The sequence below is a fragment of the Musa acuminata genome, chromosome BXJ3-11 (assembly GCF_036884655.1).
Source record: "Musa acuminata AAA Group cultivar baxijiao chromosome BXJ3-11, Cavendish_Baxijiao_AAA, whole genome shotgun sequence".
Classification (NCBI taxonomy): domain Eukaryota; kingdom Viridiplantae; phylum Streptophyta; class Magnoliopsida; order Zingiberales; family Musaceae; genus Musa; species Musa acuminata.
Window position 1 is genome coordinate 30,630,698 of NC_088359.1, and position 24,254 is coordinate 30,654,951.

A 24,254-nucleotide genomic window follows, 5' to 3' on the forward strand; every position below is an offset into this window, starting at 1 on the left:
TATGGCAATAAAAATTCATATAATGATTAAAAATAATAATTAAAATTTAATTGATCTTAAGTGAATTTAAGACTTGAATGAATTTAACTATAATTAACGTAAAAATATAAATTTTAAATAGTATGTATATAAAGGATCATAAGATATTTAGTCGAGTAATAAAAAATTAAGTGCAAATGCAAATCACGAATGTTATATTAAAAATATTGAGATACATAAGTAAGATTGAAGAAGACAAAAAATAAATTCAAATTTATACTAACAAAAGGTGAATTATTGTGGATTTTGATTTTCATTTAGTCAAAAAAAAAAAGGTGAGTCACCTAAGCTATCAAAACATGAAAGTTAATTTATTTAGCTAACTATTTGAATATGTCAAATTATTGGGAATTTTAATATGTAAGGTTTTTTCGAATCATTTTATTAGATACAACTGATGACTCAGCACGTGAAAGGAGCACTGCTTAAAAGGCATTTTCTTAGTGGAGGGGTTTAACCTTGTTTGGACCACCGGGCTCATCAGATCCATCTGTCCTCCGGCCAGGATTGGACCCATTTGATCCGATCGAGTCAGACTCGGGTCGAGTCAATTTGACCCATTGGGCTCATGACAGGATGGCATCGCCATTCTTCGCCCCCAAAGGAAAGCTTTCATCCCCTGCGGAAATCCCGTGGCGTTGTTTCGCTTATCACCGTACATCTCCTTCATACCTGATCGATCATCACCGTAGGAACCTGCACGCGATTCCAACGGCTACTTTCTCCGGCTGTCTGTCGAAGGATGGCAGAGACGAGGAAGTCGGAACTAGCCGTTGGAGGGCGTCTGCCCAAAGAAACAACACGAACCCCTTGGATTGACCGTCCATATATAGGCCGAAACGGGGTGCCGTCAACATACCTTGCGTACAGCGACCCGCTCTACACCCCATCGTCGTCTCTCGATCTCTCTCTGCGAAGGGGAAGGAGGGGAAGCAAACTCCTCCCATCGCCTCCTCCTCTCTGCAAGCGATCTCTCTGTCCGCCCTCACCGGAGGAGAACGAAAAGCCATCTTAATTAAATTGCTGTTCTTTTGTATATTCATACTGTTTGTTGTCTGATCGAGTTTTTGGTTGCAGGCTTCATCTCTCTGTGATTGATTTATTTCGTTATTATCGTTCCTTTAGTATTTCTATTGTTTTCTTGGATTGGTTTTGCGATTTCTTCTAATCCCATGGACGCAGGAAGCTTTTCTTCTTCTGTCTCTTCAGGGAACCGTCGATCGGCGTCTCGTCGCCACCCTCTCCAGGACGTCCCCTCGAGGCCGTTCATGCCTTCCATGCATACCTCCTCCGGGAATCCGTCGTCTCGGCAGACTGTAAGCCCCTGTTCTTGCCTGAAACAGAACAAACACTGGTCGCCATATTTGTTTCTGATCTCGATCTCTTGGAATTGTGTGTGTTTAGGATTCTAATGGTTCCTCTTAAATGTGGTTTTCCTTAATGTTCTTTTCGGACGATTACAGGGAGACAGGTTCATTCCCGATCGGTCCGCCATGGACATGGACGTGGCGTACTACCTCCTGACCGAGACGAGGAAAGAGAAGGAGAACGCAGCCGCAGCTTCCCCCTCCAAAGAGGCATATAGAAAGCTTCTTGCTGAGAACATTCTAAAGAACAGGACTAGAATTCTTGCTTTCAGGAACAAACCTCCAGCACCGGCACAGCCTTTCTTTCACGAAGCCGATGTCGTTTCTTCTCATCACGTTAAGCCTGCGAAGCAGCGCAGGTACATCCCACAGGTAATCTTTTTTGCTCTTCCTTCTGGTCTACTCTATTCTCGTGCCACGTTTTGCTCCCTGGGTTGCTGCTTCTCTTACCGGTCCTGGCAAATTCTTGTCGATGTTTTCAGTCAGCAGAGAGGACCTTAGATGCGCCGGATATCGTGGATGATTACTACTTGAATCTGCTGGACTGGGGGAGCAGCAACGTGTTGTCGATCGCACTCGGGAACACCGTGTACCTGTGGGATGCTGCAGATGGGTCTACATCTGAGCTTGTCACCGTGGATGACGATGCTGGCCCCGTCACCAGCGTCAGCTGGGCTCCCGATGGGCGGCACATCGCTGTTGGCTTGAACTCCTCGGACATCCAACTTTGGGACTCGACCTCCAATCGCTTGGTCGGTGCTTTGTCTTCTTCTCCTCCTCTTCTCTCCCTCTCAACATCATATTTGTACTAGTAGTCATCTGACTCGCTGTTGTGTCACAGATGAGGACTCTCAGAGGAGTCCATGGATCCAGAGTTGGTTCTCTGGCATGGAACAACAACATTCTGACCACAGGGGGAATGGACGGGATGATCGTTAACAACGACGTGAGAGTGAGATCTCATGTCGTGCAGACCTATCGAGGCCACCAACAGGAGGTGTGCGGGCTGAAGTGGTCCGGATCAGGCCAGCAATTGGCGAGCGGAGGCAACGACAATCTTCTCCACATATGGGACATCTCCATGGCCTCTTCGAATCCATCTCCCGGTCAAAACCAGTGGCTCCACAGGTTTGACGATCACATGGCTGCAGTAAAGGCTCTCGCTTGGTGCCCGTTCCAGAGCAATCTGCTTGCTTCCGGTGGCGGCGGAGGCGACAGGTGCATCAAGTTCTGGAACACTCACACCGGTGCGTGTCTGAACTCGGTGGACACTGGATCTCAAGTCTGTTCCCTGCTGTGGAACAAGAACGAGCGCGAGTTGCTCAGCTCCCACGGATTCACTCAGAATCAACTGACCTTGTGGAAGTACCCTTCCATGGTGAAGATGGCCGAGCTCACAGGTCATACTTCTCGAGTTCTATTCATGGCCCAGGTACGGATTGATTTCTTCTCATTTAGGACGACAGAAGCATTGGTTCGAATTGCTGAAGGTTGTCATTAAATTGCAGAGTCCAGATGGGTGTACTGTTGCATCTGCAGCAGGAGATGAAACTCTTAGATTTTGGAACGTATTCGGAACTCCTGAAGAATCAAAACCTGCGGCAAAGTCTACAACTCGAACACCTTTTAGCAGTTATAATCACATCAGGTGAAGAGTGGAATAAAGAAGACTCCTCCCTGTTGCTGCAAAATCTGGACAAAATGACCAAGAAGACTCCTCTTAATCTGCAGATGCTTGCGGATGATGAAGACGCTTTCCTGAACATCAAAATCTGTATGTTTTGTCTTGTGAAGAAGGCAGTAGAAGAAATGCTTGTATGTAAATTTATTGCATAGTGGCTACTCTTCCGTGGACGTAGGCGATAGTGCTGCCGAACCACGTAAAAATCCTGCTGTCTCATTCTTTCTGTGATTCTTTTCTGCTGTGTTGTGTGTGTGGTTCCAATTATTATTACTAATTAGATGGTCATTGAAATTGTTTAAAGATGAAACAGACAGACCACAAACAATTCGGGCCAAAGACGGATCCAATTATCATATAATATACTTTCTACAATGTAAATATATATAATTCTGTTGTTATGCTTTAAAATATATATATAATTTTGTTTATCAAAAATTAAAATAGTATTCGGATCAATTATTTTCACCTAATTTTGATATGAATGAGTCAAATTATTTATAACTAATATTTCAATTCAAATATTAAAATTTTAAGTTATGGCTCAAACTCAACATATATGTGAAATACTATTTTTAAAGAGTGAGACGGTACGGAGTCCCGCCCTCGTTATACTGGCCCCACCTAATCAACCAATCAATGCCGTACTCGTCGTGTCAATGTCAATCGCAGGTCATGAAGAAGAAAGCGATGAAAAGCAAAAGGAGAAGAGGGAGTGAGAGCCAAGCAACGCAAATGCCGTTCCATCGATTACTTTCGTAAATGTTCCGATCGTTAACCTCCCTCTCTTGTTCTTCTTCGCTCCTCCTCCCTCCCTCCCTCCGTGTCTCGGCCACGATCGTGTCAGTCGGTTGTTCTCGATTCATCCTGTTTTGGGGTCGTCGCCGTCAGAGGCCAGCTGTCAAACAGAAACAAACAAGTTAAAGAAAGCTGCGTCTCTCTATGGGCGATTCGTTTGGCGTATAAACAAATGTCAGTGTCTCGATTCGAGCCATCAGCCATCGTTGGATGAACTGAGATCTCTCCATCTCTCCACATACCGCAATCCCCTTCCCTCTCCACCTCTTCCGATCCGGAGACAGGCGAAGCGAAGAGGCGCATCGGTATCCGAGGTACGTTTTGTTTCTCTGGCTGACTGTGTTCGTCGATCTGACTCCGGTGACGGCTCGCGATCCGGTTTATGTTCTTGCCCAATTCGCACTTCTCGACATCTGCTCTGTTATTTGAACCATGGTGGCGTGTCTGGTATCTTCGTCTCCACGGTCCTTACTTGAATCGGCATGTTCTCGGCTTCGCCCTGGGGACGAGAAGTGAGACGTTTAACGCTGCGCACTAATTGTTAGTGACTCGGTTATTGTTCTCCGGTAGCTTGGCTTGCCGGCATCTCATCACATTTTATTTCGAGCATTCCGATTCTTCCGTCGGTTATAGAAATGGATCGAGCATTAGTAATATCTTGTAGTTGTGTAATTGGTCTGAACTCTGAAGTCTCTTCCCATCAGGATGTTCTCTATATGGAAACATTTCTATTCCTGTGAATCTGTTTGGTTTTCTGTCTAGAATCTTCCGCAGTTTGGCAATATTTTTGATTCAGTTCTACGTTTTTGCTTGTCATTCATTAATTTAATCTTTGATCTAATATATATGTATATATATGTATATATATATATATATATATATATATATATATATATATATATATATATATATATATATATATATATATATATATATATATATATATATATATCTGAGATCTATATACTAGTTCTACTAATTGACACTTGATCTATGGCATGATGATGATGATTAGTTCTGTTAATTATTCGTGCAGTTGCTTTTAATTACCACATAGCAAATCAAGTTTGAAATAACATGCAGATAAAATTTATTTTAGCGCTGAAGATTCATTCTTCAATCATCTCTGGAAGAATATATTAGCATATGATGGCGTACATTCAGCTTATATGGCATGTTGTTAAGTCTCTAATAAAGATTAGTATAGTAGTTCAAAGGTATTAGATAGTTGGCACCAATAGAGAAACAATAGTTACATTGTTTGTAGATGATATCACTGTTTCCTGATACAGTATCCACTATACCAAGAAACATATGATTAAACATGCAGCTCGACTTCTTCACATAGACCTCGTTTTGGTTGCATCTTGCATGATTCTTTTAAGACTTTGACAAGTAAATTTCAGACAAATAACAACATGCTAGATTGCTTAACAAAGGCTTATGGTAATTTGTCTAAAAGATGAATAACACACCAAGGAAATTTAGATTAAAAGAATATATTTGGATAGATCTGTAGGTGTTGTATAGATCCCCCACAATAAATAAAAGACAATATAGAAAAGAATGCTCTCTTTTGCATTTTTGAGTACAAAGAAGTGCTAAAGTATATGAATTGTTCTTGCTGAGAGCATAGGTCTGTTGAGAATATAAAATCTTGCACATGTGCATGACCCTTTGTCCTTGTTGCAGTACATACAACTTCATCTAACTCTTTTATGGAATATTCTGAGTGAGTAATTTGAAATAATAGCTTACGAAGACCGTTCATCGTAAGAGGCTGTTGAACTTTATTTTAACGATTCATTCATGATCTTGCCGGATATCACATTCTTAGCCACGACATTTTTTTTCCATTTATGGTTAAGAAGAAGTTTGATTTAACAATATTAAGGCCTTGTTGATATTAAATTTTCATAAATGATTTGTTTATTAAGTCAATCCTGACACCTATTCTTCTATTGATATGATGACCATAGACTGCTCTAATCTTTTCTAACTCTTAGTTAATCTTTCTCAGGTTGAAAATAATGATAATTTATTTTTATGAATGTCATGTCACGCATGAGAAATGTATTATGTTCATTATTATCCTTCCTCTTCAAAATTTTTGTTGCACATTTTTACTAGAATGCTCATAGTTTCTGGTTATGAAATCATGAGATGCTTTACAATCATGGCTTATTTTGTTCCTTTCCTATTACAGGAAGGAAAAAAGAATGAAGAACAAAGATACTAAATCATCAGCATATCACGATACAAGTTCTAGGATCATCCCGATGACTATAATGCTCATTGTCCTATGTGGATTTTCATTCTATCTTGGAGGCATCTATTTCTCTGAAAAAAATAGATTCTTTAAACAGGATGTTGCACCAGCGATTCTGCATAAGCAATCTGTAGTAGCTCCTCTTCGGATTGAATCTGTGGAATTCCCTGAGTGCAGTAGTGACTATCAAGATTACACACCATGCACAGACCCCAAGGTGTTTTTAATTTCTGCTTGCTAGTGTTTGGCACTAGATGTCATACAATCTTAGACATCATGGTACATGACAATAGAGAATATGAATGGTGACTGTTTTAGGTTTTCTCTTTTTCTTGGTTATACTCTAGTTTAGTGTATATTCCTTCAGTACCTTGCTGCTCCCTTGTTGATCCTGGAGACATGGTAGCATTCTCTGCCTATTGGTATTTGACGTTTCAAGTTTTAAGTCCCTGACATGCAAAGTTAATTAAACAACACAAGAAAACTAAATGTGCATGCATCTTGATGGTATGCTGAAAAAGTCTGTTTATATAGCTTTCTCATGGTTGTCAAAGCATTTTTCATTGTGTAGAGATGGAAGAAGTATGGCAACTACAGGCTTAGTTTTATGGAGCGCCATTGCCCGCCAATGGTTGAGAGGAAAGAATGTTTAGTACCACCTCCTGCTGGGTATAAGGTACCTATCAGATGGCCAAAGAGCAGAGATCAATGTTGGTACAGGTATTCTTTCTATTACCTCTTTAATCAAATTCTCTAGTCTTTGTTAGCTTATCTGTAGATTTCTGCATGCTAAACACTTTCCCTGTTGATACTTCCTAAAAGTGCAGTCATCATTTTCTTGCCTTTTTGTATATGGTCCAGAAATGTTCCATATGATTGGATAAACAACCAGAAATCAAATCAGCACTGGCTTAGAAAAGAAGGAGAAAAGTTCATTTTTCCAGGTGGAGGTACTATGTTTCCCAATGGAGTTGGTGCTTATGTTGACCTGATGCAAGATCTTATTCCTGGAATGAAGAATGGAACTATCCGAACTGCCATTGATACAGGGTGTGGGGTGAGTGCTGACCATTTATGTTCAGGTTAAATAAACAATATACATTTCCTAGCAACTTTTTTGTAGGGCTGTATGGGTGCAGCAAAGGGAACATGATCTATTTTCCTCATTAATTTTCTAGGCCCAGAATTTGCATATAAGTATCTTTGGATGAATGTTTAATCCATCGATCGATTGCTTTGGTTCCTTGTAGCTTTTAGATTTCATTGATATTTAGCTCAGCCAGGGGAATGGCTTTAATTATACCATACTGTATGCACATGCTTATTTTTTTTTCTGAAAAACTGGTAAAGAAGTTTCACTAGTTGGAGATATTTATTTCTCTTTATTGTTTTGTACATTTGACCCTAATATAGGAAGTTGAGAAGATGGCAATAATGAATATTCTCAGCATAGCTTTTCTCCAAGATCAAAATTACTTGATATGGTTTTTATCATATTGTGTCCTGAACCTCACAGATGTGGAAAGAGAAATCAAGTTAAATGTTAGCTAAAGTTTCATCAGATCTGTCGTGATCCAAAGTTATAATACTTTAATCTAAGTATCTTTTAACCATACCTTGTTTGAATAGTACCTTGTTTGAACATTGCTATTATTAACTTTAAGTTTATATTATGAAATTAGACAAATGATATTTAGTAGCCCAACTAAATCATGCTTCTGATTTTCTGCAATAGGTTGCAAGCTGGGGTGGTGATTTGTTAGATCGTGGAATTTTAACTGTTTCTCTTGCACCCAGAGATAATCATGAGGCTCAAGTACAGTTTGCCCTTGAACGTGGCATTCCAGCAATTTTAGGCATCATTTCTACTCAACGTCTCCCATTCCCATCAAATTCATTTGATATGGCACACTGCTCCAGATGTCTTATTCCATGGACAGAATTTGGTAATCTTATGGCTTGTTGATAAGCATATATTGCTGGTCCATATTTGGTGCTCTCAAGTGTGTTTTTAGTATTAAGTTATGAAATATCACAGGAAAAGTCCTTCAAAAATTTCAACATATACATACATATAATGAGATTGCTTAAGAGTTTAACCTTCTTAGCAGGGAAGAAAGAGGGTCTGCCAAAACATGATATTTCATACTTCTTTTATCATGTTTCCAGTATTTATGTGTTGGTAAATTTGAATAGGACTTTTTTTGTTAATGTCTTTGTTTCCTATTCAAAAGAATCAAAACGATATTTGCATTCCACATTTCTACATATTTGTTCATATTTCATTTCTCCATAGTAATTTGCAGTTGAATCATGCCAAGTTGCTTCTATTCATTCTCAGATATTGTTAATAATCATTTTATGTGATTACCTATATGTCTCTCTTACCTTTACTTTTGAAATTTAACTTTTTATTCCAACATTAAATGGCTGATCCTTTCTTCATACCAAATTATGTATTCTGTATTGCAACTTAGATCTGTGATCTTACCCAATTTGTGGTACTTACCAACATATAACTCTTAATCTACGTGATATTACAAATCAATGATCCTAAATGTTACATTCGTATTTCAGATGGAATTTATCTGCTAGAAATACACCGAATACTTCGACCTGGTGGCTTCTGGGTACTCTCTGGCCCTCCAGTAAACTATGAAAACAGATGGCGTGGATGGAACACTACAGTGGAAGAACAGAAAGCCAATTTTGACAAAATAAAAAAATTGTTAACCAGCATGTGCTTCAAACTCTACCAAATAAAGGATGACATTGCCGTGTGGCAGAAATCTGTAGATAACAGTTGCTATGATCAACTCAATCCATCTTCTTTTCCACCAAAATGTGATGACAGCATGGATCCAGATTCAGCATGGTACATACCACTTAGAACTTGCTTGAATGTTCCAAGCCAAAAGTTGAAGAAGTTGGCACTAAAATCTGCTCCAAGATGGCCCAAACGGCTGCATATGGCTCCAGAATGTATTGCTGTGGTCCCTGGTGGGAATTCTGGTGGATTCAAGCATGATGACAGCAAGTGGAAGGTGAGAGTAAAACATTATAAGACACTGCTTCTGGCCCTTGGAAGTGATAAAATCCGAAATGTTATGGATATGAATACACTATACGGAGGATTTGCAGCAGCACTCATCAGTTATCCTGTGTGGGTAATGAATGTTGTCTCCTCATATGGTCCAAATTCTCTCGGTGTGGTCTATGACAGGGGGCTCATAGGAACCTACCATGATTGGTAAGCCACTACTTGAATAAGAATCCAAATCACTTTGAACTACCTTCTCATACTGATTTCTCTAATTAAATCTAGATACATACATGAATAAAAGTGAACTAAGCCAACTAAATCTTTTCTCAATCAAGTCAGTGCATCTGGAACTAACAAATAAGGATTCTTTTCATGTCTCTGGATGTCTAAATGGCGAAAGAGCCTTGCATGAAACTTATAATAATCTGCTTTGTGTACTTAAGTTTTATGACACTGTAAATCATGCAAGAGACTCTATCTCCTTCAAGTGCCTTCTTTGGTGTCTTCTCATCTTTCCTCATATCTCGTGAGCTCTCACAATTCTCTATCAGAATCAAAATTTTGTTACATAATGATGTTGAGTGCATTAAACTTGATGAATAGGATGAAACAAGCTCTGAATATCTAAATTAAGGTCATTTGAAATATATTCTATCTGGGAACTTCAATGTTTCTGCTTTCTGAGATACTACATGTGGAAATTTTGCAAAATGAGAAGGCGTGATGCACTTGTATCCCAGACAATAAATAACAAATTGGTGTTCTTGTTCTGCTTCCACTGTTGAATCCATATTGAACTTACCTATTTTCAACTTTCTCTTCCCTTATCATCTGATATAATTTTCACCATCTTTGGAATAGAACTTTTTCAGGTCAGCTGTGTAAGCAGTCTTTTTTACTGGATTTGTTAATGAAAGATGCTTATGAAATATGCTGTTGAATCTACTGCTGGAGTTAGCTCATTACTTTATAATATTCTTCTGTTATCTTAGCATTGATGTATGTATTATGCTGTGAGTTAGTTCCAATGGCGTGTGCCCACTACTCTTTGGATACAAAACTTCCACTAGCTTTACAGTCATTTGCATTTATATCAAATTGTGGCATCCGTGTCTAAAGTTTCATAACTTGTTTGTAGTAGTTTATCACGAGAAGACTTTTTAAATCGACTCAAGTATTTACTATGATCCTTCAATTTTTTTCACATAGGTGTGAGGCATTTTCAACATATCCTCGAACATATGACCTCCTGCATTTTGATGGGCTATTTACTGCAGAAAGTCACAGGTAAAATGCTTTAGACACTGTTTTTCTTTTCTCTTATTTAACTGGTCGCTAGTGACCGACTGAAGATGTTTCAACTAATGCTCGAAATAATATGCCCCTGAACTTGGTAAAGGTAGTATAAAACTGCAGCAGTAATTAAATGGAAAGATGAACATTATCATAACTTTTTTCTAAGGACAAGATCTGATTTTGTCATAATAGAACCACACTTCATTGAGGACTGAGGGCACAGGGCCCTTCATTATGGTGATTTATCATGATTTGATTTGTTGAAGAACCACTTATATGCATCTCAGTGCAAGTAAACTGAGAAAAAACAAGCAAGTTTGTTCATTATCTTCATATGGTTTTGATGGCAGCCATTTGAAAGAACTTACTTATTACTGTTTATTACTTTGGTCAAAGAGATGTGTGTAGTTTCTTTGTTCTTGTAACAGAAAGAAAAAGAAAAAGAAATTCAAATGAGCGTCAAAAGAGAGATTTTTATTGAACACTTGAGAGACTGCTTGAAGTGAGTCGGTAGGTCTGGCAGGACTCTTAATAGCAACAACTTGATGACTTAGCCAGCTAGCTTAACTGGTGAAGATTCTAAGCCAGTGTTGATGAATTCATAACAGAAACTGATCAAACATTCTGAAACTCATCTGACAGTTAGGAAGAATAAAATCTCAATATCTTGATAAAATTGTACTCCATAATTGAGTACTATACTTTGACACTGTAAAGTTCCACATGTCTCTACTGGGACATGTTCCGAGGCACCGTTGCTGATACGAAGAAGGTCTGACACCACAGAGCGATTGGAAATAAACTGAAAATAACTTCAAAGTGGGTACCAAAGTTATTGCACTAAGCACAAGTTGTTAGTTTTCTTTCAACTACATGGCTTCAAGGTGAAGCCGATCTCTAACATTGGGAACAATTTCTATTCTAGTCTTAGTATCCATAAACATACATGATTATATATCCATCATTTACAGTGGGCATGGACCAAATAATGCTGGATAATGTTTTTCTTTCTAACCCTTTGGTCGAAAATCTTGTTTCTTCTATCAAGCTGTGCAATGTTCCATTTGATAACTAGACATTTGCACCATAAGGTGATATTGTATGTGAAGACCAAATGCAATGATGTTCATGTTTATCTATATTGACCTTTGCTATCTTCCTGTCAGGTGTGAGATGAAATATGTGCTCCTCGAGATGGATCGTATTCTGCGTCCAAATGGGTACGTGATAATTCGTGAGTCAAACTATTTCGTTGAAGCGATAGCAAGCATTGCCAAAGGCATTCGATGGGATTGCCAGAAACATGACACAGAATACAATGTAGAGAAGGAGAAGCTCTTAATATGTCAGAAGAAACTATGGTATGCAAAACAAGGTCAGCAGTTAGAAACCAAATCTTAGTATTCAATCCTGAAATAGAAACATAGCCAAAAAAAAAAAATCATTAGAAGCACTCCACTATTAAAAACATAAAAAAAAGATTTCCATAATGTTCCTCGTATCATGCTTGGGCACACTTGAAATTTTACAATTGGAGGGACGGCCTGTCCTGACTGCTAATACCTTTATGACAGTCACAAAAGTTACTGGAATAATAGTTCTTCGAAGTTTCAATTCGTCATATATTCCTTTTAGAAGGATTTAAAATTTGTTTTGGAGGGTGGGATTCAGGGTTTAAAATGTAGTTGTATTGTGTATATTAGATAAGTATGTGAGGCCTTGACTTGGATAGGATGAGCTTTACAATACAGCGAATTGTATGTTTCTGGTGTCATAAGGTGTATCTCAACTTTTTAGTGTTGCAATTTGCTTCGAGATTGTATACCATGTCATGTTTGTAACTGAATTGACTATTATTTTGTTGGAATATTAAATTAAACTTGATGATTTGATACAATTTTGATTTGAAAGTTGTATTTAGAATAGGATTTCTTGTCCTAGTTTTAGGTTTCTATCCCTTATAAATACAAGATTAATGTATTGTTTTAGAAACACTGATAAGATGAGATAGAGATTAAAGGGAATGAAAGATCTAAGTTCTAAGACTTCAAAGATTGTAAGTTATTATTATGAATAATAGATTTTTTTATATTTATTTTTCTCTATGCTTCTATGAAATTTCTTATTCCCAACATGAAAATTCATAGTAGTCAAGATTTGAAAAAAAAAAATAGAGAGAAAGAAAAGATTTTAAAAAAAAATCTATTCTTCGTGGTAATAACTTAGAATAAACTTTAAATCCCTCAATGTCTTCTAGTTCTACCTCATGTTGTTTTTTAAAATATTGATGTAGAATGATAATAAAATTAAGAAAATATTATTAGAAATGATTCTAGTAAATTGAAGACGAGAGAAATCAACTAGAGAAGATTATTTAAATACTTGAAGAGGCCTTTATTTATTATAAAGGATTCTAGCAAATTGTATGAGCTTAGAGGAGGTCTTTATTTATTCTGGTCCTAGATCTTGAAAACTAGTTAACTAGTAAGATAGAATAGAAGAAATCTAAAAAATGATAAGTTGACAACTAAAAAAACAAAGGCTCTATATTAATCCCTTTTATTTGAGAAAAACACTTGCCCTCGAGTTTATGTCTAAATATAATGGATTCTCATTTGAAAAATAGTTATGTAAGTTTACAACATTAAAAGTCTTATAATGAATTTTATGTATCTAAAACTTAATTTGTTATGTACAATTCTATAGCCCATTACAACCCATTATAAGTCTTTGAGAATACTTCTTAATTTATTATGCTAACACCAAGAGCTAGACTCTTATACCAACTAACGTAGAACGAAGATAAAATTAAAAAAAATTATTAAAATTTTGTTTTAATAAACTAACCTTATAAAGAGGACAAGAGCAATCAACTCCTCGTAATACTTGAAGATGTTGTTTGTTAATGATTTAACGGAGATATTTATTTATACTAATTTTAGGCGTAAAAATTAATTAACTAGTAATATGAGATAAAAGAAACATAAAAATGATAAACGAATAACTTTAGATCCTTTCAAAATAATCTTCTCGTGCTTGTTCTACAATAACTATTAAATTAACTATAAGAGGTGAAACCAAGACTTTTAACTTCAACTTAAATAAGGACTTTGACCATATTGAACAGATGTTAGCGGACATGAACGAATTAAGACCAAAGGCCTCCGTTCGGCCAATCTCCGTCGACTCCCCTAATGATATTACCCTCAATAAGTAGTCCCAGATAAAACAGCCAAAAACGCCCGGACATCGCCGCTGGAAACCATACGCACATTTCAACGAACAACGAGAAGGGAAGAACCCACTCCCATAGGCCTTTCAGTACTTGAGCCATGGGACGGTTCCTGGATTCACCCTGCACCGATCCTTTGTTACATAAATCAGGCGACAAGACGAGGGCCCATCCATATAAATCTCTCACCCTGGGGATGTTCGAGTCAGCAGGCAGTCAAAACGCATGGTGTGCTCGTCGACAGTCTTGTTTTCATGTATATTTCCCTATCAGTTGGTATGGTGTCAGCTGTTACCGCGTCCTCGCCGACCAGATAAGAGTCGCCAGAACCGGAGAAATATCACAGGTATTGAGCTTGTATTCTTTCTCTGTTCTCCTCCCACCACTGCTTTGCGCGGACCTCCCCGAACCTTTCTCGGCTGAGGAAAGCAATCGTTAGATTCCAACGAGGAAAAAGAAGAGGAAATCAGGAAAGTCTAACCTGAATCGCACGCGACGAAGCTCTCGGGTGCCATCAGCCAGTTCCCGGATGGTGATGTAAACGCCGGGCTCGTCATTCTCCACCCACTCAGTCACGTCGAGGTCGCTGGCATTGCTGATGGAGATGGAGGCTCTGGACGACGTGGTGGTTCTCGATGCGTCCATGGAGGAGCTCTCTACCTTCACTCCCGAGACACCAACCGCAGAAGCAGCAGCAGCGAAGGCTGCGGGATTGAAGTACTGTGGGAGGAGGAGATGTTGGGAGGGATCGGGGACAGGCGGGCAGTAGGCTGCTTCCCCGGAGGTAGACGGTGGGACATACGTGTTTGTGGTGAACCGCTCTTTGACCAGTGGATCGCGGTCGGATGGCCCATCCCTCGAGTTGAATGATGACGACCACTCCCTCTGCATGTCATTGTTATTATTATTATTATTATTATTATTATTATTATTATTATTACCGGTTCATTGGTTTTTGTTTGATTGCTAGAAACGAAGGAGACTGTGCGGTATACCAACCTCGCCATCGTCGGACCCGGGCGGAATAGGGAAAGCCTGGCGGCTGAAACTCCGCACGTTGTACAGCTCCATGATCCGGTCGTAGTTCTCGCCCCACCACCTCTGCGCCTGCCACTTATTGAACATCTCCCGGCTGTGTCATCCCACTATCCATAAGTATCATCAGAAGTCCCAAATGTAACATTTAAATCAAAATATATGTACCTGAACCGGATACGTTTGAGGTCATTTCCAGCGCCGCCGGGAAGGGACACGAAGGTGATGTGGACGCCGGGCTCCACCTGTGCCATCCACTCCTTGGGTTCTGCTTCCTCCTCCGGCGCTACTACATCCTGCTCTCCTCCCTCCTCTTCATGCAGGCCGACTTTGTTGTTGCCATAGCTCGAAAAATCCCATGCAGGCGTCGAGCTCGAGCTGCCTGCCGCCCCGATGCAGTCGGATTGGCTGCCAGCATCGGAGGCGACGTCTCTGTCAACGTAGGAGCTGCGGTGATGGTAGTGGTGATGGTGGAGGCTCTTGCTCTTGCCCAACGACAAGCTGCTACCTTTGCAATGGCGATGCGTGCCGGAGAACTTCAACATCATGTCCTTTAACTGTAGACGATAAACTCAAAGCTAATTACGGTGCTCCTTTCATTGGACTCGCAGCAAGAGGTACAATACATGAATGAATGACTAGAGCCAGCTGTGCCACCTTGCCGTGTCCCGTGCCAAACGATGATGATATCAACCGCTGCACCATGTAGTTAATTGTACAAACATATGCAGCATCCAACAGGAGGCTTTCGAGTGGTGTTTAGACCGCCGTACTTTATTTACTAACTGGCAAATCTGGATTATATTAACAAGTCTAATGAAGCGGATCTGAATGATTAGCTGCTACAACAATCACCACTTTGGGCCATCAAACACCGGCGAGGCCGACAAACCGGTCGGCATTCGTGATTATGTTACCGCAATGAATTCTTAATTAACCACCTTCCGATGTCGATTGAAGCATCGGGTGGGTACAAAGCCCACACATGGAGAGTGGATTCCGACAAGATAACATGGTGAGATCACTACGGTCGCAGCTCATGTTCCTTCATAGGACGACCGAACGGACCTACTTGTCGATGGGTGCAGCTCTTCTGATAAAAGAAAAAAAGGTCTACAGGCCACTGCATTTACAGTACCGGTCACACACTCTCCAGGTGCCACAATAATATCTAATCGTAAAACAGAAAAAAAAAAAAAAAAAAAAAAAAAGGGTGGGTAGTTCAACACGAAAGTTTTCAAGCGCTACAATCTGGCATGTCATGACCTGAGAAAAGTTGCTCACCATTAATTGCTTTAGATGTGACAAAACTTGCAGGGTAGGAGAGTAACCTTTGGGTGCGCGTCATGCCCTGAGAAAGGTAAGGTAGGCCCCCAGAAAAAAAAGCTAAGCTGCTGCCTTGACCATGAGGTAACTACCACCGTAGGTAGTAAGGGTTCAAAGGAGACTGTAGTGGCGACGGACCACCACTCTGCCCCTGCTCCATCCCGCTTTATTCTCCGTCCTTCGGTGGTGCACTCTACCCAATCCTCGTCCTTACTACTACACCCAATGGGATCCCTTTCTAACAAGCGCTCCTTTTTAAGAAGACCCGAGGCCATATCTTCCCCACCATCGAAGAGGAGAGAGCGAAATGACCTCTATCCCACTCCTACCTTCTGGGGACCGACGAACATACCAACGTTCCATCGCTGTGTCCATCCCCGGCCTCAAAGGACGAGTGACCTAAGTGCTTTGCTGGAAAGCTACCAGTTGTTTAACCCGCTATCCTCCCTTGTGTCCCCTTTCATTTTCTAAGGATGAACCAACAGGTCTTTTTTCTCCCTTGGGTGCCACCCCCTGCAATGCTTCCAAGTTAATTGGTCCAGTCCATCCTTCCAAGTACCACGCATCCTGTCACTACAGCAACTATTTGTGCGTGCGGCAAGTGGTCGAGCAAATTATGAGTGTGTGTGTGCGTGTGTGCGTGTGTGCGTGTGAGTGAGAGAGAGAGAGAGAGAGAGGAGGGAAGTGGTTGATGAAGACGGAACCTGAGATGTGAGGCTTTTGACGGCGTCTCTGGAGCTTGGTTTGTTGGGTGCAGGTGCAGGTGCAGCCGAATGGTCCTCGCCGTCTCCCTGCTCGTGCTTGGAGCACGCGACGCAGGCCAGCATCGTCGAACTTGTCCTTCTGTTTCCCACCACCACCAGCAGAGCCCCCCTCCCTGCAAGGAAAAAGAAAACAGTCAGTACGCCGCAGCAAAGGGAAAGGCTGAGCCCTGCCCGACGATAACAACCATTCTACAGTGGTTTTCAGGAGATTCGGTGATTTTCCCCAATTCCTTCTTCTCTTTAAGCCAGAATGGAGAGAGGACGGAGACTGTCTCATTCATTACATGGATTGTCGCCTCTTGACTCCAAAAGGGATCAAAGACATCCAACTCACTTCGTACTCGTGCAACCCAATATGGACGAAGGGACGCCAGAAGAGTGACCGGAGGGGAAGTTGTCAGACATAGCTCGATCGAAAGGAGACTCCGTAAACATACATGAATGTAGATAAAAGAAACAGAAGAGATATAGAAACCCAAACTTTAAAGATCGAAATAGCCATCTCAAAGATTAGCTTACCGCTGATTCTGGCACTTGTACTCTTCTTTGCTCGATTCTTTCTTTTGTTCTTCGCTGCAATCAAATCCTCGACTACTTGCAACAGAACAAACTCAACTACTCGATATCTGTTGCGAGCCGAGGAGTTGCCTCTGCTCTCAAATCGTTGAGGTCAAAATACCTACGAAACCAAACACAAGATTACAGAGAAAAAGAAAAGAATCGATCGAATAACGTTGAAATCACAATCAAAACCACCCGATCAACTCCCCAATTCACAAGCGAGAACCGACTACTTTTCGTTTCGAAGACCGAAACCAAAAGAAAGAAAACAATCGATCGAGCGAATAGGTAAAGCCCTAACCTCTTACCTTTCACCGATCATGCACTTCTTCGACTCCCTGCTCTCGATTCCAACTGCGGCATCAGAAATGAATGCGTTGCAACTCCTCTTACGATCTCTTCATTCTTCACCAGCGGCTATCGGACGAGAATGGAAACTGCTACTAGGTTGGGGTGAGGATTGAGATCAAGGTGAGATTCCCCCCAATTTGTTCTACTTCTTTAACCACCAAAAATTAAAAGTAGCTCCGAATTCCCAAAGCGGAGGAAAAGCATTCGCCGCTCCGTCTTGGGGTTTTGGTTCCCCAATGGAAGTGCAGTGGAAATGGGCGAAGAAGCCCGCTCCCTGCGCTGTTCTATATATAGCATAGCGTCGAATACCACCGGTCATCTGTAGCAGCAGCTGCATCCCCTGTAGGCTGTCGTCCCGTCTCCACCTCTTTTCGACGTAAAACGGCCCCGTCATCGTCCTTGCATACGCTAACCGCATGCAAGATCTGAGTCGTCCATCGCCTCCATCATCTCAGAAACCGAGCTGTCACGTCACCCTTCCCTTCTCCGACGGGTCCCATCTATTGGACGGCGTCGATCTGCGGTGTGCCATCCACCGCAGCGATGGTTCGGTAACCGTACGATCCGGGCACCGCCTGCTCTGTCACACCCCACATCCTTATAACCCGCTGATTGGTCCTCATCGCACGGGCCCGTGACACCGCGTGCGCACTAGCCAAGTGACATCACTATATCTGGACCGTCGGATGAAACGACGCTAAGTGATGGAATAGCATCACCGACGAGCTGGCCCAGGTGGACGGCTGGGATCGATCGTGATTCCGTACGATCACCCGAGTTGGCTTAAGGAAACGAGTCGTCCGATGCTTCCAAAGACACTTGAATTCTGTTGGGTTGCTAAATGGTTATTTATTTGACTTTGTTCTAACGAATTCATTCCATTTTCTCCTCCTTGTCCGGTTGACCAAAGACAAAGAGGTCCTCGGTCTTTGTCCGGTTGTTTGATGTAAAGCATAGAAGTAAGATCGTAAACAGATGTATGATAAAGATGATCTATTTCCTTTTTCTCTAGACGTCATGGGATGTCCAGAAATAGGGGCGTAGCTCTTATTTAGAATTAGTTTAGTACGGTACGATATGCCATTCAAGATGTGTGCCTGTATAAATGGTGCATGTAAGAGATCTACGTACCCGGAAGCATGCATATGGATATGGTGGTCAGTTTGACTCGTATCCCGTTATCGAACGGTCAAGAGGGGCATTTAAGGACGTCAGGGTCCGGTACGGAGTGCAGCCTTAGACTGCAAGCCACCGGCAGCTACAGGTGGCTAACCGGGCGACACGGCCGGAGCTACGGGTACTCGCCGGTGTTTTCCCTTTTTTTGTGGGTTCAGGTTGGCTTGGGATGGAGAGGTCGTGTGCAATTTTTTGTTGCTCTCGATTCTTCGGAGGTCGTCCGTAACAATGAGAGAGGCATAGAGAAGCATTGGAAGGCGAGACAGAATGAAGGTCTGCAGCAAAGGAAAGCCCAACCGGAATGCGATCTCATTCGCTTTGAACACCACCGCACACTTTGTCGTCTCGTTGCTCATCTTGCATCCTCCGGCCGGGGGCTCTCCAGCCCAGGTAAGAAGATGACAGTTATGTATGCCTCTCTCGCTCTCTCTTTCTATCTCCCAATGTTGTTTTGGACAAGACACGACGTGTTGAAAGTAAAGCATGATTTAGATCGAGTAGGACTGGTGAAACATCTCTCATGCTATTCTGGGACACGACAAGATGTCTTGAAAGCAAAGTGTGATTAGATTGAGTAATTATGATGGACTTTTGGACTGGGGTTCTTCAAGCACAGTCACCCGAGCGAGTCAAAGAACGTCCTTGCGCTACAGCGCCACTATGCGTACTTGCATGATTCCCCTCTTCCTGCGACTTCCATGGAAGGACCGGTTCTAAAATAGCTTCCCAAGTAAAGCTGAAGAGTTGCATGCTTTACGACTTGTGTCCTCCGGGTCAAAATGTACCCACGCCTTAGACCAACGCTATCTACTTTACCGGGTTGGGTCAGAGGCGGGAGAGGATGTTGGAGACCAAAGCAATATCTTGTTCACTTCTTTTCGGGATGATGGATCTCGCTTGACTCATCAGCGTGCTGCTGTGCGTGGCGAAGAGGAAGGGGGGAGGGCCCCTTCCACTGCAGCGTCCACCTTGACCAATAGTTCTATGACAGCTGAAGGATTCTACGCAGCGTCAAGTCTCCTATCACGAGCCATGGGTATCACAGGCACCACCTTGCTCGAACCAGACAGCTACACAAGGATGCCGACGTACACCTGTTGTCGGTCTAGCTCAATCTTTCTTTTCTCGTTTTATTTGCTCCTAGTTAAGCTTCACCATGTCCACACGTCTCATAGCCTGCCACGCGTGACATGACTGCTCATGATAATGTCCACGTTCTTACGTTTGGATAGCGGCTGACGTGGTCTGCACTTGACTTGCCATGTCATCCTATCGTTAGTAAGATCAATCCATGCTGCAGAGTTCCTCACTCCAATGATAATGAAATTTAAGCATCAACCGATAAAAGAATAGAGGATTTTCCTCGACAAAGTTACGAGATTCCATATGAGAAAATTGAGGGAAATCCTCAACAACATTCACCCAATCGAATCATTGTGTTTCGACCTCAGTTTTTCTTGATCTTTGGAACTAGAGAGGTGGCCGGGCCGCGGGATCTCTCCATGCGTCACCTACAAAGCTTTCCAGGCCCCGTCCATATCTACCTTAACATAGATAATATACATATTTATATGTAGATGTGGGGACCCATCATAATTGATCGAATCAATCGTCTCGACACAAATGTCCAGTAAAACAAATGCCACCTTCGAGAAGTAGCCATCAGTTGAGAAGGTAGGACCCGATATCATCCTCGTAGTTCATGAACTTGTCCAGATCATCAAACTCAGATTCCAGCTTGCTTCCGCTGCCATCGGCTTCTGTTCCGACGTCATTCCCCGTGCTGCTACCTCCATCCAGGTTTGTGATCAAGCTGAGCAGCCGCTCCAAGTCGAACTCCGAGTGCAGCTGCTCGGCGGCAGCGCCACCACCACCACCACCGCCCGGGTCCATGGCCGTGGCGACGAGGTCACGCCTCGACGCCAGGATGCGGGTCGGGAGAGGGCGCGTGAGGCCACCGGTGCCCTCGAGCCGCTTGTTCAACTTGAGGTTGAGGTCCTCGATGGTCAACGGCCTCTTGCCCAAGTGTGCGTTCCAGTAATTCTTGATCTCGTTGTCTGTTCGGCCCGGCAATCTTCCCGCTATGAGAGACCATCTGCAGCACAAGATCGAGGAAACGTCATCAGATGGACTTGCAGAGAGTCGTTCTAGAAAGTTGAATGTCCGCTATCCGATCGAAGTCATTCTGGAAAAGGACAGCACGATGGCCGGCCGTATCTCACCACACCTTCCTTCAAACCAAACGGTCCCCAAGGTGTGATCGGCATTGAAGTTTTGTTACAACGAGATGTCTCTGCCTCTCGTTGATCGCTTGTTAATTAACCAGACAACTATAGGAGGTGCTGCTGTCGGACTGTGTCGTTGGCCAGCAGATAAGATTTCCTTGGTTAAGAATTTTGAGGAAAATCCTCAAGAGTTCACTATCTAAATGAACGAGACAATTACATCTCATACATTTCATAATTTCTTCTACGATTTCTATCTTTTTATCTTTTTCGTTTAATTCTTTATATGGTATCAGAGCGCAGATGTAGGCAGCTCTATCAAAGCTTTCTACTACTCCTCTTTTCTATTTACTTGGAAAGGACAGTGCTGTTGCTTACGTCTCCTCCGGTGCCGTTGCTTCCTGTTATGGAGTCGGAGACTGCTCGGCCACCTCCTGCCCTCACAAGAACCTCGCCTACACTACTGTGGTGGCCACCGTCCTCGCAACTGCTCCCCGACCAGTGACCTCTCCTTCTCGTTCCCACATCTCACTCGAGCGCTGTCGCCATCCTTACCGCCATAGCCATCACTGCCTTCCTGCAGTAACAGGAACAATTGTAGTTTTTACAGCTTCCATCTGCAGCCACTTCTCTCTGCCGCAGCAATTTCTCTACCACAGCAAGCTTTAGTAGTTGTAACTGCAATTATCCGTAGCAATTTCTCTACCACAGTAGGAAGGTAGTGATGGCCACAGCAATTGCAGTTCTCGCTCATCTATGTAGCTTCCTCGCCCATCGCTGCAGCTTCCTCACCCATCTCTCCATCATAATAGAACTTAGAGATCTTGTGAAGCCACCTTCGGGTAAGAAAATTGTTGGATGCAAATAAGTTACTATTACTGAGGGAAAGGTCCTTGTTCAGAAAATTCATACGAAGGACAATCCAGCTGATATGCTTACGAAGTCTCTTCCAGTTTACAAGTTCAAGCAGTGCTTAGACTTGGTTGGTGTTCATTGTTGGTGATTGCCCGTTGGGGCTTTTGTGAAAGAGGTGGAGCAAGTTTTGTTGGGACATGCCAAGGTGGAGATTTGTTAGTTTGGCAAGTCTCATAGTCCCACATCGGGAAAATCAGGCTTGTTATCTCATATTGGAACTATAAATAAAGGTTTGAGCTTTGAAGTCACCAAAACCCTAAGTATTTGTTTTGGGTTTAAGTCCATTAAATAGTTTGGGTTTTTTTTTGTTTAATAGATTTGGGTATTTTATAGCCTAAGAACATCTTCCTAAGGCATATTTGTAATAGTCTCTTTTTTATAGTAGTGATTTGCTCGTTCTTTATCCATGGATGTAGGTCAATTGGTTGAACCATGTAAATATGGTGTTCTTGTCACTTTTATTTTTTTCGCTTTCTTGTTTTTGATGGGTTGTCAAAATTACCCATTGATAAATTTCCTATGATTAGCTCTAACAAACGGCACTAACAATGAGTTCAACTACACTAGTGATGGAAGAAGGGTTACCTGTTCCCAAGTAGGTTGTGAAGTCGGATGATAAGGTCTTCTTCCTCTTCCGATATATTGCCTCTTTTGATACCGGGCCTCAGATAGTTCAGCCATCTCAACCTGCAGCTTTTACCGCATCTATTCAGCCCTGCCAGGAGAAGAACGGAAGAAGGCATTGCAGGTTGTCTTAATGAGTGTTGTCCAATAGGTACTATAGGAAATTCATATCAAATAGGGAATATGAAATTTTATAGCAAAAAAATCTATATAGTTGATCTTAAATAGTTGGGACTTCAAACCTTATTATTGATGTCATCAGTAGCAATTTAATGCTTGAAGCTACAGCAGCAGCCATGGGTCGAATCATGGTTTCTTGGCCATCACAAATTTCTTTTGAGGTCTTTGCATTCATCAATTTCTAACTTCTAATGCACAAGTCCGAAGCTTGGAATGGAAAGACAGAGCTCTACTGGCTATTAGACGAGAGAGAGAGAGAGAGAGAGAGAGAGAGAGAGGTAAGGAAAGAAAGATACCAGCTTTGGCGGGGAGAGTTCTCCAGTTCTTGTCGCCATGGATTCTGACGTACTCCACCAGCTTCTGGTCCTCCTCAGCAATCCAAGCGCCTCTATTCGCCACGACGACCACACCCTTGTTCCCTCGTTGCGTCTTCTTCACCATCTTCCTCTTTGGCCTTACTCAAAGAGTGATGGAAACCGAGCTCCAGCCGATGCTTAAGTATACAGATGATTACTGTAGCGGTACCGCTATATTACGGGAAGCAGTGCAAGTCGGTGAGCGGTCAGGCTATAGAGTGCAGAATGGGGGCTGGAGATCGAATTGAAGTGGCAATTACAGGAGCTTACATCTTCGCATTTATATGTGATACCTACAACATCCCTACAGCTCACACCATAACGTGGCTATACAGCAGCCATAGAGAGGAAGCGGTGGTGAGATTTGAGGACGCATCAGCCCTCGAGAGCACACGTACATGTATTCATCACACGATGTGGATGCCAGATGACTCCCATCCCCTCTAATCCAACCTCAACTTTGTGAGAGGGAACCGAACTGTTGGTTTTCCGGCATAAGCCTACAGTACCTCTGTAGATGAGTAGGTACCTTTCGTTAAATTGAGCTCCACAGGGTGGATAGGCATCCTCGGTTTAATAAGACTTTTGTTGGAGATCGACAATAAGTGGTGGCGCGCTTCCATCTCCACCGCCCGCTTGCATTGCATTCAGTAATCCTTTTACCATTGCCCGGAACAATGACAGGCGAGGTTGGTCCACTCGGGATAAGACAGGAAGTAATTAAGGACTCATCAGTTGTCTTATCATCAACGTGAGAAATCATATCGCCTTGGATGAGTTGTATAGGATAGTTAGGTTCAACTAATAGTCCCTCTCTCTCTCTCTCTCTCTCTCTCTCTCTCTCGCTCTCGCTCTCGCTAGGAATTGACATCATTAAAAGAAACAACATATCTTGGTTGCACTGTCAGAGGATGTCATTCTCATATCGTTTAGGGATACGAAAGGGAGAGACATGTATGGCGAGTACGGAAGTGCTGTTTCATCCGCCGTGAGTGTCGTCTCAATCCAACGTGGTA

General features: G+C 42.1%; 4 protein-coding genes across 6 annotated transcripts; 2 read left to right on the forward strand and 2 right to left on the reverse strand.

Moving 5' to 3' along the window:
* Positions 1-890: 890 nt before the first annotated feature.
* Positions 891-3,384, forward strand: LOC135653345 (cell division cycle 20.2, cofactor of APC complex-like). Its single transcript, XM_065175237.1, has 5 exons — positions 891-1,355; positions 1,503-1,778; positions 1,889-2,158; positions 2,248-2,838; positions 2,915-3,384. Exons 1-5 carry the CDS (start codon positions 1,212-1,214, stop codon positions 3,056-3,058), a joined length of 1,425 nt encoding a protein of 474 aa, XP_065031309.1. The 5' UTR covers positions 891-1,211; the 3' UTR covers positions 3,059-3,384.
* A 426-nt stretch (positions 3,385-3,810) lies between these two features.
* Positions 3,811-12,390, forward strand: LOC135653344 (probable methyltransferase PMT21). 2 transcript variants are annotated; one of them, XM_065175236.1, is made up of 8 exons: positions 3,811-4,425; positions 6,092-6,371; positions 6,726-6,874; positions 7,016-7,211; positions 7,890-8,100; positions 8,732-9,404; positions 10,407-10,484; positions 11,660-12,390. In XM_065175236.1, the coding sequence occupies exons 2-8, from the start codon at positions 6,105-6,107 to the stop codon at positions 11,892-11,894; spliced, it is 1,809 nt and encodes a 602-aa protein (XP_065031308.1). In that variant the 5' UTR covers positions 3,811-4,425; positions 6,092-6,104; the 3' UTR covers positions 11,895-12,390. The 2 variants fall into 2 exon arrangements, with proteins under 2 accessions (XP_065031308.1, XP_065031307.1); XM_065175235.1 differs by having other exon boundaries at positions 3,811-4,199.
* Positions 12,391-13,549: 1,159 nt separating this feature from the next.
* LOC135584966 (protein Brevis radix-like 4) lies at positions 13,550-18,027 on the reverse strand. 2 transcript variants are annotated; one of them, XM_065174330.1, is made up of 7 exons: positions 17,720-18,027; positions 17,370-17,529; positions 16,791-16,963; positions 14,929-15,317; positions 14,725-14,857; positions 14,207-14,610; positions 13,553-14,144 (listed from the first exon to the last, which is right to left on the reverse strand). In XM_065174330.1, exons 3-7 carry the CDS (start codon positions 16,911-16,913, stop codon positions 14,066-14,068), a joined length of 1,128 nt encoding a protein of 375 aa, XP_065030402.1. In that variant the 5' UTR covers positions 16,914-16,963; positions 17,370-17,529; positions 17,720-18,027; the 3' UTR covers positions 13,553-14,065. The 2 variants fall into 2 exon arrangements, with proteins under 2 accessions (XP_065030403.1, XP_065030402.1); XM_065174331.1 differs by lacking the exon at positions 17,720-18,027 and having other exon boundaries at positions 13,550-14,144; positions 17,370-17,519.
* Positions 18,028-20,325: 2,298 nt separating this feature from the next.
* Positions 20,326-23,500, reverse strand: LOC135652835 (transcription factor MYB3-like). Its single transcript, XM_065174117.1, has 3 exons — positions 23,179-23,500; positions 22,664-22,793; positions 20,326-21,033 (listed from the first exon to the last, which is right to left on the reverse strand). The coding sequence occupies exons 1-3, from the start codon at positions 23,321-23,323 to the stop codon at positions 20,601-20,603; spliced, it is 708 nt and encodes a 235-aa protein (XP_065030189.1). The 5' UTR covers positions 23,324-23,500; the 3' UTR covers positions 20,326-20,600.
* Positions 23,501-24,254: the final 754 nt, after the last annotated feature.